The 13,858-nt window shown below is 30.2% G+C and overlaps 1 protein-coding gene and 1 long non-coding RNA gene across 9 annotated transcripts in view; one reads left to right on the top strand and one right to left on the bottom strand.

The window, feature by feature from the left end:
• wake (ankyrin repeat and fibronectin type III domain containing protein wide awake) overlaps positions 1-13,858 on the top strand; it is a 429,559-nt gene that overhangs the window by 333,975 nt on the left and 81,726 nt on the right. For all 8 annotated transcript variants that reach the window (XM_076414707.1, XM_076414745.1, XM_076414698.1 and 5 more), the window contains one exon: positions 4,364-4,519. In XM_076414707.1, coding sequence (XP_076270822.1) covers positions 4,364-4,519 — 156 coding nt within the window. The remainder of the gene's footprint in view (positions 1-4,363; positions 4,520-13,858) is intronic.
• LOC143202872 (uncharacterized) lies at positions 9,379-9,838 on the bottom strand. The gene is made up of 3 exons (XR_013007242.1): positions 9,745-9,838; positions 9,598-9,675; positions 9,379-9,499 (listed from the first exon to the last, which is right to left on the bottom strand). It is a non-coding gene; the product is annotated as an uncharacterized LOC143202872 (long non-coding RNA).

Below are 13,858 nucleotides of genomic sequence, written 5' to 3'. Positions count from 1 at the left end.
AAAAAGATCGGATGATTTGTCAGAGTGGTCGACAGTTAGATGGATGAATTTATTTTGGCTTGTGATGCTATAGATTTGAAGAAAAAACAGAAATAAAATTCATCTCTTGGAAACAAATTATCGATCGCAATTATATTCTTCAGCAATATTTAAATCTTAAAGTTACAATTATTGAAAATTGTTGGGGTAGGCTAGTGCGTGCTGTGTTAACAATTGTTATACAGCTTGGCAATGTTGAGCAACCAAAATATGCTACCCAAGTGAGTGGAAAAAGTAAGATCAAGTTTATTTAATAAATCTTTATGAAATTCTGACAGAGACGATTGCAAATTTGTAAAAAATACAGGAGAATGTATTCCTGAAATGAAGATTCCAAATATTGATCAGTTCTTTTTTTTTTTACTTAACTGTGCTATAGTTTTGTCACCTTGTTCGACAGGCAATATTTTACGCGGAACCTATAAGTAAACAACAGCCGTCTATTTATAATGTTTACATGAATACCTTGATTAACCATTTTTAATCGCATAATCTAAAAACTATTATTGGCTAAAATTTATTTTTATTAAGAGTTCCTGTGAAAAATTTGCACTGTGCTAAAGTTTTGTCGCGCAGAGAACATTAATTTTCTATATAAACTGCCAATTCATTTTAAAAGTCTCATTGAGAGTTTGAAGTAGAATAACTGGCATTATCAGAGCTGTTTTGGTGGTCAGTTTAGAAGTACTAATCGCCAACTAAACAGTCCGAACAGTTTCAAAGCAGATCTAATTTTAGATAAACGCATCCGACTACATTCACAGAACGAATAGGGACAAATAGCTTTCGTGCCGCATATATGGAGATATTTCGATATTAAACCTGTATGGGCACCGTAAACATATATGATTATTACGATACAACCTCTTGTTTTTTTATTGCAGAACGTGTTTAAGTTTCATAATTTCATTTTGAAATATATTTTTTGAAATCACGGTATTTTATTAATTTCAAGATGAATGGTAATTACGCGGTGCTGGACCAAGACTGTCTAGCATCATTTTCCAAAAAAAAAAAATTGGGATTTATTGCTAATTCTTAATATACTTCTGTTCATTTATAAATAAAAATTGTAATTGGTTTATACACCTATAGTACATTTCTTTACGTTACTGCATTTATCTCATTAAATAAAATTAATACACTTTATGTTGGTGTAATGAGTTTATGATTGGAATTAATTTTATACTTTTGTGGGATATTGTGTCATTGTTTGAAAATAAGTCTTATTAGAACAAATTAACCAATGGTTTGACATCTCATGTAGTCATCACTTCTTTCTAGGTCAATACCATTTGTAATTCTGTGTGCTAGAACACTATTGAATGCCTTTCTGACCGCTGCTTTATTTTTATTACTATATCTCCATTTGCTCTTCGACTGAATCATACATCCTTATTCTATATTCACTCTTTGCAATTCTTAATAATCTAAGCTACTATATATATATATAGCACTAGCACTATATATCGCTCTATATATCATTATCCATATATTTATAGCAGCCTCATTAATTAAATAAAATAATGGGAGAACAACTAATCAAAATTGTGAAAAATTTCAAAATGAAAGGACAATATATTTGACACAGAAAAAGTTAAAACAAAAAATAATGAGAACAAAAAATAAATAAAATAAAGGAAAATTGAAAATTCTGAAACTAGCTATATAGAGGAATAGATAACGTCAAGTATCTAGGAGCTTGTGTGTCGGGAAATAACAAAAGAAGGTTAGATTGTAAGCATACAAAATATGTACACTTCAGTAAGAGTTGAAATAATACTAACATGATAATATCAATCATAATACATAAAGTAAAAGTGATATCAGTAACACATCAGACAGAATTTAAAAAATCAATGAGAACTGCAAATAAAAGTCATAAGGACTATATTAAGGTAGATAAAAATTTCATTTTATTTAATATCTATGCTCATTTATTATTTTATATAATATATAGTATATTTTATATAAAGTAATAATATTTTTTTAATATTACAATTGCAATTATCATCATCTCCCATGATGATTTCATTCAGTCTAATCTTCTAATCCAAGAACAGGAATTCGAACTTTTTCGGTTCACTGGAACTTTATTTACTAGCTGTATCCGTGTTACTTTTTTGAAACCAATATATAGACGGGTTTTTCGATGAAATACAAAGCAGCAATCTTCTTTCAATTAACATACTTGGAGATAATTATTCTTTATATTTAATAATCATATCTTTTAGGTAATGTAAATTCAAAATTCGTAAGATATACTTGAACAGATATAATACGGATATTACATAAATAACAGGGGTCAACACAAAATTTGACTTTGGCTTTAAAGCATTAAATTCTTATTAATTTTAAGCAATTATTTGGACCGCATGAAAAAGTTTGTTTTTTTATTTAGGAAACCGCTTGAACGATATTTTTCAAAATCTGTGGTGTTAATTTTTAGTTGAAAATGAAAACATTTAAATGCACAATTTAATTATTTTTATTAAGTTTTACTATCAAAATAACTTACAAAAAAACTAGAAAATAATTTAAAAGTACACGCTTTTATTTTCTTTTATGTTCATAGGTACTGTCACTTAATAAACCCCAAATATAGTCTCCCGTCATGTTTTCATTGTATTGGCCTTGATAACGCTGTTTAAAGCTCATTATCTCCTGGTGAAAAGGTTCTCCTTGCTCTTCTGAATACGTTCCCATGTTGTTTTTGAATTTATCTAAATGAGCATGCAGCATGTGACATTTTAATGACATCTTGCAGCCCATGGCTTTAATTTTTTTTAACATATCTTCAACTAGCTTTTTGTAGTTTTCTGCTTTGTTATTTCCTGTTGAATGAAACTGTTCCAACTCGCTTTTTGAGTACGATTCAGAACGAAAAAACCCCAGCCTTAACCTTTGCTTCTGATAATTTCGGAAAAAATTTCCTCAAGTATTCAAACGCATCTGAGGTTTGATCCAGTTTTTTAACAAATTGTTTAAATAGAAATAGGATTTAATATGTCTATTATATTTGATTCACCATTTAATTAAAATGTGCTCATTACCTTCCAAACATCTTTTACAATTATTACAAGCAACATATAGAGCCCATGTCTTGCCTTGATTCCGAACAGGACAGTTAAAATATTCTTCGTAGGCTTCACAGAGAACGTGAGATGTATTTAGTTCGTATTTTACATCTCGAACTTTAATAAATTGCCCACATATATAACAAAATGATGATATACAAAATGATATATATATATATATATATATATATATATATATATATATATATATATATATATATAAAACTGTCCTGGCATGTAGTAGATCACTTCAGTAAGTGATATTCTATACAACTTATAATCTAAATCTTATTCTGGATACTATTCTAACTTATTTTAAAGTATATCCTAACTTATTCTAAAAAGTATTCTAGCTTATTCTAGAGATTATTAAATATAACTTTTTATGTCTATTAATCCGTTCGTATGGCAGTTTGCGTTTGAGCACTTCACTATCATTGCGCACATTTAACTGTTTGGCGAGTGCATTGGGATGCCCTAATAGTCTTTCAGAATACTTCGCACTAACAATCTGAATCACACTCGTTGAGGGGCCTATGAGTATATCGCGCTGAATCAGTTTCTTGGATATGTAATATGGGACATCGACGATGATTTGCAACACTCGGAGGATATCTATGTTCGATTTGCTAGTAGTACCCCACAGTTCAATACCATAGGTCCAAATGGGTCTATCTATATTAAATGGATAACTTATTATCTTCCAGAAACATTGAGCTTCCTAACTATATAAATATGTATAATAATAAGAAGAGTTCATTCAAATCTTCTGACCCACAAGAAAATAATAATTTGATTTATAATTAAATGGAACTGGAATAGAGTGGATGGTTTAAAAAATAAATAATTTACGTATATTATTGGATACATGTATAGACATTTTTTTATCAATTCAACACAGCATTTTAAAGTGTTGAGGAGATTTGAGCGCTTATAGTACACATAATTACAGCCCAGCACTTGAAATATGTAATATTAATTAATAAATGTATTTAATTATATTGAATTTTGCTCTGAAACTTTACTTTTACATTTATTTTGTACGTTGTGTTTTTTAACATTTCTTTTATATGAGTTAATTAATTTTAGCTATATATTACTACAATTTTTTTATATTCTATGGTTTTTTTAATTATGCATACGAATAAGTACGATTTTTTTACTTTACTATTTGGTTGATTTATTTTTATATCATTTTATTATTTGGTTTTTTATTTAAGTTTTTTTTCTTTTCTGTTCCTTTCCAGAACTCCCGACCCTTTCGGGCGACCTCGATATGGAGGTGGCAAGTATTCCCCTAACGAGGGGGCTGCCACCTCCCAGTCATAAGCCCAGCAAAAAGGAGGCTAAATTATTACAGCAAAAGCTGGAAAAGCTCGCGAGGATAAACATACACTTGCATGGTAAGAATTTTATTTATTTTCATTTTATTTCATGTTATAATTTACGTTTATTAGAGGCACACTGCGTGTGATGACATAAATGTATAGCTATGAATGCATTTTTATAAAATTGTTTATTAAATTGTAAAAAAATATTTATCAATAGGTAGTAGTATTTAAATAACCGCCACCTGTCTTGGTTTAAAGCATCTACAAGACAGTGGCGCTCAAAGACGCAACTTTTAGTGATCTAGGTGTGTTGGAGTTGATACATCACAATTTACATGAATATTTGGACTTTAAAATTCTATCTACATGATGGATTCCGCGTTAGCTCACACTTAAGCATAAGCAGAACCGTGTGTCCTGTGTAAAGGGGTACTTGACGATGTTTGACCAGACCTATATACTTCACATAACACCAGATACCAAGGAATAATCAAAATAGTATTGAACATTATCATACAGTACTCAAAATGTAATTTTCGGCTTAGAACATGCCTCTGATCAAACAAGCGCTTTTCTAGCAAGCTCTGCGCAAGCAAATACACTAAATACATGAACCATATTTACATGAAGACTTGAAATTGTCTAAAACTATTTAGTCAATCAAAAAGTCTACAGATCTTATTTGTATTCATCTATCATCATCATTCATCTATCTCAAAGCAAAATCTTGCTTTCTATCTTGCAGGCCATGTCTCCAGTCAATACATCATTATTTTTACAAAACAATAACTTATGTACGTATACTCTTTTTTTAAAATATATTATTTTTTCCTCATTTGTTTCACTTATTCACCTTTAGAGTAGTAGTCCTTAGATTATTAGGGTGTCATTAAAGTTTACTATTATATGTTTTGTTCATTCGATTTAGGTCAACTCTTGTTAGTAAATTTGACCTTTAGAAAGTATCGTCCTCCACTATCCTTGCATCTTGCAAAATCCTATGTATTTTTTGTGCCTTATTCTAATTTCGCTATCTTCAACTTTCTCTCTACCCCATAAACAGCTCGCCTGTAAAAGAAAAATTAAATCGTTACTAAAATATATCATGGTTAAAGTAAATGTCTAATTTTTATCAGTTTTTTTAATACTAGTTCCTTAGCTACTATTTTTGACGGACAAACCGTATTAATGAATTAACTACTGAACCGACTATCTAGCTGTAGGTTGATGTATTGTACATTTACTAGCCTGAAACAAAAATAATGTTAATTACAACAAAATGTGCATAAAAGTTATAATTACCTTTAATATTACTTCTAGTACAATTGTATATTATTTATCTCATACCCTTTGCAATATTTGTATTTGAAGAAAAAGAATATGCAGTTTTGAATCTGCATATTAACTATTTCGGGGTGAATTTTTTGTTGTTTTCAATCTATCACAATTTTTACATTAACTGATTATACATACTTGGTATTTATTGCTAGAAAAAAAGAGCGCAATATAGCCGATTGTGCGCTAATCCGAAAATTATCTTTTCGATATCATATTCTGTGAACATGCACCACATAAAGCCAAGTTGCGGTGTCATTCATATCGATTATCTTGTAAAGGGTAAAGCTACCACCATCGTATGTTATTCAGGGCTTTCTAAGAGATTTGATATTGAATTAAATTCAATATCGTTCAAAAAGTTTAGCTCAGTTTAACCATTGTGTTGTATAAACCTTCATATTTTATTATGGATAAATATACGCCACATGAAATAGCAGAAATAGTGAAAATATTTATTGAAATTAATCATTCCATTATTGCCACTCAGCGGAAATTGCGTCAAGAATATCCAAGACATGCGAATTTTCGACAGTATGGTACGAGAGCAGACGGAACTCGTTCTGGAAGGCAACGGACGTCTCGTAACGCGATACTGTTGCAAAGTCTTCAGAAACATCAATTCGGAGACGTGGTTCCCAGTTACACATTTCCGCACGCAGTTTAAGGAGAATTTTGAAAAGTGATTTGAAAATGTTCCTTAAATGAAAATTCAAAATTAAATCAGTCCAAAAATTGCTACTGACAGATCCTGATCAACGAGTTGTAATAGTTAACAGTAGTCGTCGAGTTGTCGAGTACAGTAATGCTATCCTAGGGCTGTCTGGTGAAATTGAAGATTTTTCGTCTAAATTGATAATGAGCCATGAAGGCCATTTTCTTCTCAGTGGCCACGTCAATAAACAGAACAGTCGATTTTGGGAAACATAAAATCCTCAATTAATTCATGAAACATCATTGCATCCACTAGAAACAACTGTATAGTGTGGTATTTATGCTGGAAACATCATTGGTCCCTATTTTTTTGAAATTGGCCAAGATGTTTCAGTTACTATTATTGTTGAACAGTACCAAGATATTCGAAATTTTCTTATGCCTGAAATGGAAGAGCAAGGACTAGAAGACATATGGTTTTAGCAAGATAGGACTACATCACACACAGCTTATTCAACAATTCAATTATTCAATGACGTCTGTCCACGAAGACTAATTTCGCGAAGTGGCGATTCAGCATGGCTAGCCAGATATCCCGATTGACAGCACCAGACTTATGGGGTTTTTTAAAATCAAAAGTTTATGTGGATAAGCCCCAAATAATTCAACATCTCATCAAACTATATTCGTCGCGAATTTGAAGAAATTCAGTCTCAGATTTTGCAGGATGTCATAAAAACGCCTTATAAAGAGCCGAAAGTTGTATAGCGAATCGCGGTCACCATTTAGCCGATATAATTTTTTCTTTGAACAAGTTATAGGCAATCAGCATTGTAGCGGGACTTTTGCCCCACGTATTTTACTCGAATGAAAGGACCATCACTAAATTGATTGACTATTTGGAGAGTATCAAGAAAACTAGAAACAAAATTTGAAAAAACTCTAGACTAAATGCACTGAGTTAAAAGGAGGTTATGTTCAGGAATTGAACACTTTTTACTGAAATAAAATATCCTCCATTACGGCACTGACTTATCAAACCGCCCTCGTATGTATGTTGTTGAAAATGATTGCCAATCTACATTTTCTCAGTAATATTGCTCGACACCACCTCAAAACACGCACACACATACTGAAAATTGGCCGAAGACTAGGCCGTCTGTGTATCTTATTAAATTTTCAATCTCCATCCGAGACCTGACAAACGCTGCAATATCATTTTCTGCAAACTAAAATAAGCTTGGATTATTCAGTACGTTCAGCAAATACCTCTTAGAGGATAACGTTCGTACAAAGCGAATCATATTTTATGTAAATGACATAATCTCAAGTTTGCCAGAAAAAAACTTTTTCATTATTAAAACGACAGTGTAGCTTTAACTTATAAGCGTTTGATGTTTAAATTTGCTTTTAGTAAACTTAATATAATAATTAAAGAGCTTATTAAACTTAACATATTCTTAAATGAAATTTATTTAAGAGTATATATTTGCAACGTAGCCTATTTTTTAAACGTTAACATATAAATTTATGACTCAGTACTATTCATTGTTTCAACACGAAATATATTTCATTTTTTAAATGAAAATTAATAAAATATTATCTGTGGTGTACAAGAATAACTCTATTATAAATAGGAGTAAAAATAAATTAACTAGTCAAAGTCAAAGACACACAGTTTTATTTGAAAAATGTTACCATTTTGAGGGTAATTCTATGATAATAAGAAAATACCTTGTAATGTAAGGGAATTCCATTATGTTTCCGTTATAGAAACCCTTACACTATTGCCAAAAAATTGGAACATAAGCAAAATATTTCACCATGAACAGAAACAGGTGGTAACCAGCAAAGTAGGTTAATATTTCAGACACACTAAATTAAGTAAATAATAGTATTAGTATAACCCTTACTAAGAAAATTAATTATAAACTATTTTATGATACCAGTTGGAGACTACAAGAATAATATTATTAAAGTCAATTAATCAATATTATTATTATTATTTAAATTAATAAAAAAAAGTGTCCAAAATTTGTTAAAACATATCAAAATTGTATCTAGAACAAACCTATTGAAAATAAATTAAAATGTTGTTGAATGTAATGTCTCTTTACAAAATTCAAAAAGGTATAAACTGAATATTAATGACAAATTAGAACATTCCTGAAATGACCAAAATCAGATGTCACTGTGCAACATTCATGGCATCTGCGCTGTCATTTTTTGAGACCCCAAAATATACATACTTAGAATGCGATCTCCCCTGTATAAAACTATGACCAAATTAAGCTCTACCACCCCACCAGAGGTCGCACAAAGCGGGTTTATTTAATACGGGAGGGGGATTAAAAAATAATAATAATATTTATTTATGTTACAAGGGGAAATTAAAAAATATTAATATTAATATTAATAAAATATTGTTAACATTTGTTATTTGTTACATAGGAATCTATCCATAAGATATGTAGCTATGCAAATTTTTTATTTTTTCATGGTATCGTGTGACAACATTTGTCATACTGGCGAGCTTTAATAAATTCTGTTCTGTTTAATAAATATATTACTTAATTTTATATTTTACTAATATTTCTTACAGTTATGGAAGGCATGGATAATAATATGAAGGCTGTTGTAGATTGGTTGCCAGTTACCACATCGCTTGTAAAAAATGTCGTAACTTATCTAAACCTCCTTCTGAACATCCTCTTCATAGTTGACTGTTGGTGATCTTTGAGATAAAAAATTGTTAAAAATGAGGCTTTTGAATGCCGAGAGAAGATGGTCAGGTGCCGGAGAAACCTCTCTAATACCCTAGCTTCTAAAATTTACAAAAAAAATCCAAACTACCCTGCTCAAATGGCCTAATCATTACGAATTTTCTCTTCTATCTAGTAGTAGTTTCTCTTCTCTAGTACTATGTATATATGTAGTATTTATTCTTTTAACTTCTTTAGAAGCAGAAACTATTTAGTATAAATGATGAGCTTTTTGGAGTTAACATCAACATAACAAGTTGTCGAGTAACATTAACTGCAGATCGTATCCAACATCTAGATTCTATAAAATAAAAATTATAAAAATTGACAAATATATTACATTTGTTACATTATTACAAATTATAATATTACAAAAAGAAATATATTACACACACTTACTTGTACATTTTGGTGTTGTATGGTCTGGCTCCTCAGTGCCTGAAGTTGAAGGCACTTATTCCTCTATTTCTATATGATCTATATAGAGACATAATATACTTTTAAGTATCGAGGTAGTATCTTTATTTCGAAAATAATTGTACTTACTTTTTACACTATTTAGGTTGCCACTGGGAACTGCATCTTTGTTAAACATTGGTCTGCCACATTTGGGTCTATAATCTTCTGCTCTAAAATGCAAAAGCAAACCCTTATATAGATATAGATACTGCTATGAGAGCCCCTTAAGTTTATCATTGTTTGCCTTATCAAGCCATTTCTGGTTTAAAATAAAATTCTTGGAAAAACGATACATTCTGTCAGAACCTTCACTTAACAAACGCTCACGTTATATTTTATGACATTAATAATTCAAATCGAAAGAAAGAAATCTGTAGTCTTTTTATCGGCGGCCCTTTGGCGGTGTGGCACTACACTGAGAACATGGCTCCGGGTGTGCCCATTTAAGTTCCCATTCTATATTTCAATGTTTTGTATTTGAGACTGATTGCACTCTCAATATATACGCTATAGCTTTTTCATTTGACAACATATTTATCTGCATGTATATCATATCATATATTAGAACACAGTTTTTTGTCCTGCTGAAAGTTGTTGAAGAAAACAACAACAAAAAAAAACTAGGCCCTCAGTAATATGCCCCCTAATTTTTAGCACTAAGGTTAGACTTTCTAGCCCCATTATTTTTTATGAAACATTTGTCAAACATTAATACTGTTAAAACATTGCTTCCACCATTTTTCAATAGATCACTTTAACAGTAAATAGTAATATTCTTGTGCATTTATCAACGAAATCTCTTATAAAAGTTAGTTTTGATTAATGTTGGGAACAATCGACTGAAATCGACTATCGACTGTCAGTAATTGACTACTTTTTACTATCGACTATTTCAGTCGCTATTTTTGGTTCGACTGTTTTTACTAGCAACTGTTTTCAGTCGACTGTTTTCAGTCGCTATTTTCTGTCCGACTGATTTTATTACTATTTACTATCGACTGTTTCAGTCGTTTACTTTTAGTTACTATTTTCGGTTCTACTAGTTCATGCGACTGATTTTTAACTTTCTGGCCTTCTGTCGTAGCCGCGAGCTTGAAAGTAATGCGCCGAATTTATGCTTATATACATTTATATGTAATATATGTGGTTTTATGTTTTTTCTTGTAGTTTGCTTGTGAATAACTATATGTTATAAATTAATATAGCAGCATTTTGGAACGCTAGTTTTCGAGGGCAAAAAAATTAAATTGTAAATGATAAATAGTAAGATACTTTTGACTGGCATAATAGATAATACTTTGGACTGGTATAATAGGTAATACTTTTTTGATAAACGTTCACGATTTTTGTCCAAGCCTCTTGTTTATCGAAACTTTTTTCCTAAAATCTTGAAAACTAAAATTAGGTTCCAAGGGTTTCAGAAATTGCATAGATCCAAAAGATTTGAAGAGTTTTTTACAGTAGCAGTTGTTAAATTTCTTTTAAAAATATTAGCGATAAAGAGGTGACTAAAGTATATTAAATATTTGTAATAAATATATTTTCTGATAGGAAAACTCTTTCATATTTTGTTGGCTATTAAGGAGAGCACCACAGTTTTTATTTGTTAACGAATGGACTATCTTAACAGAATGTGTTCAACTTTTAAAACCCATTGAAATAATGATCACCGAGTTATCTGGTGAAAGAGATTCCAACAATGTCTTTAATTAAAAGAGGACTGCAACATTCCATCAAATGGGGAAATGGGGAAAAAATGACAAAATTGTCTATTAGATGTCATCGATAAAAGACTGGCAATTTTAGAAATGAATACGATATGCGGGAAATCCACATTTTTAGATCCTAGATTTAAAAAAGCAGTATTTGGTATTGCAAATAATGCTTAGGCGATACAAAAAGTTATCACAAAAGAGGTATCTTCCATTCTAATTTCAAAAAATATAGTTCCACAATTCGAAATTCAAGACAAAACTACTGACCAAGGATGTATTGACATTTGGAGATATTTTGATAAAAAATGGCTAGAATGAAAAAAGTAATTACTCCAAGTACTGCAGCAACTTTACAGATTTAGCAGTATTTGGAAATTCCATTTATTGGGTGTTTAGAAAAGCCATTTGATTTTTGGCGAGCCCACAAAATGAAACTACCTGAATTATATCAGTTACACGCAAAATATTCCTCTATAGCCGCAACATCTGTCCCCTGGTAAAGAGTTTTTCAAAATCTGGGCAAATAATTAACGATCGAAGAAATCGCCTCACGGGAGAAAAGTTGAACATGATAATATTCGCAGTAATTTAAAAATATTTCCGTTCAAAAATAAATAAAACTTTTATTTAAAAAGGGTCTGGTAGTTATTGTACGATCATTTTTAGGTTCATCATGGATCAGATTTTTCAATGATTAGGTATATGTTTACATTTTATTTAGTAGTTATGGTTATTGAAAATCATTAGTACTTAGGTTTTATTTAAGTTATATTGTACTATTTATATTTATTATGCTATGTTATTTAAAAATAGCAATTAATATATTAAAACAGGATAAAACATTTGTGGTGTTATTATTCCATTCCTTTCTACACATCCACAGAACATTCAGTATAAAAGTAATCCTACTTCCTTTGAAATTATATTATTTATTATGTGTTAATAGAAATTAGTAATATTTTTTTCTTTTCTTTTTTAAAGTTATCACGTGAATGAATATATATACATCTCTGTCTCGCTTATACTACCATTGGAGAATATAAAGACATTTAAAATTAACTGCTCCAAGCATTTATCTTCGTCTGACATCACGAATGGAAAAAAAACAGTCGAACCGTGCATTTGACTGAAAATAGTAATTACTATTTTCAATCGCTATTTTTTTTACTATCGACTGTTTCGACTGTCCTGCGACTATCGACTGTTTCGACTATTTTCAGTCCATGATTCTGAACGTTAGTTTTAATAAAAGTTACAAATAATTTTCGTAAATTTTAAATTTCTCTAAGATTTAATCCCATGGATATTCTATTCCACGAATTCAGGGACCAAGTTTGCATTTACGTTTAAAAATAGCTGTGCCTCAATCTGTGCATGTTTTATTCATCCCCTCACTTGATACACACCGAGGGATTTTCACTTTATTTTAGTTAACACTGTTTTTCTTTAATCTGCATTAAATCCGTTTGGTGTGTATAATCCTTTTAAGTTTTACATTGGTTTTAAAATGTTCTACTAAGCGAATGAATTAAATATAATTATCTAGACCTGTAATGTCAACATAAATAATGTTTGGTCTGTTTCCACTGTGAAGCCATTATATTTGTTAATTATATTATTCGTTCAAATATACTTACGTATAGTTTATAGAACATATTTATTAAATAGATTGTTCGTTTTATTATGCGTGCATAGTATATAAAAGGGGCATTGTTCAAAGGTTCAATGGTACCTTAGAAAACTAATCCATGACATAATTAAAAATGATCGCACAATAGCGACTAGAACTTTTTTAAATAAAGTAAATGCTTTATTTATTATTGAACGAAAATATTTGTCCAACATTAGAAATATTCACTATTCAAAAATATAATATACATGTTAAGCTTTTCTCCCTTGATGAGATTTCTTCGATTGTTAATAATTTGGCGAGATTTTGAAAAAACTTATTCCGAGTGGATGATGTTGCAAGTATAACAGAATATTTTAAATGTAACTGATATAAATCAAGTAATATCATTTTATGAACATGCCAAAAATCTAATGGGTTCTCTAAGCACCCAATAAGTGGCATTTCCAAGCACTGCTTAATTTGTAAAGTTGTTGTAGCACGTGGTGTAATTATTTCTTTCATTCTAACTAGTTTATTATCCAAATGTCGTCAGATAAAATACATTCTTCATCAGTATTTGTATCTAGAATTTCGAGTTGTAGTACTGTATTTGTATTTTTTTAAGTTAGAATGGAATATATCTCTTTTGTGATAATTTCTTCTATCGCCTCAGCATTATATCAGAAAATGTATTTATTAGAAATATTTAGTGTAAATATTTAATATAGTTTATCTCCTCTTTACGGTTAATATTTTTTACGAAATTTAACAGCTACCGTAAAAATTTCTTCAAATTTTTTCGAATCAATTTAATTTGTGGAACCTCTCGAAATTATGTCATCAATATTTTAGGAAAGAAGTTTTGATAATGCAA

Source organism: Rhynchophorus ferrugineus, unplaced genomic scaffold (genome assembly GCF_030347505.1).
Source record: "Rhynchophorus ferrugineus isolate W39M unplaced genomic scaffold, kcgeb_rfMv2 rfM1, whole genome shotgun sequence".
Classification (NCBI taxonomy): Eukaryota; Metazoa; Arthropoda; class Insecta; order Coleoptera; family Curculionidae; genus Rhynchophorus; species Rhynchophorus ferrugineus.
Note: the sequence above shows the minus strand (reverse complement) of the source record. Positions and strands in the feature narration are given on the sequence as shown.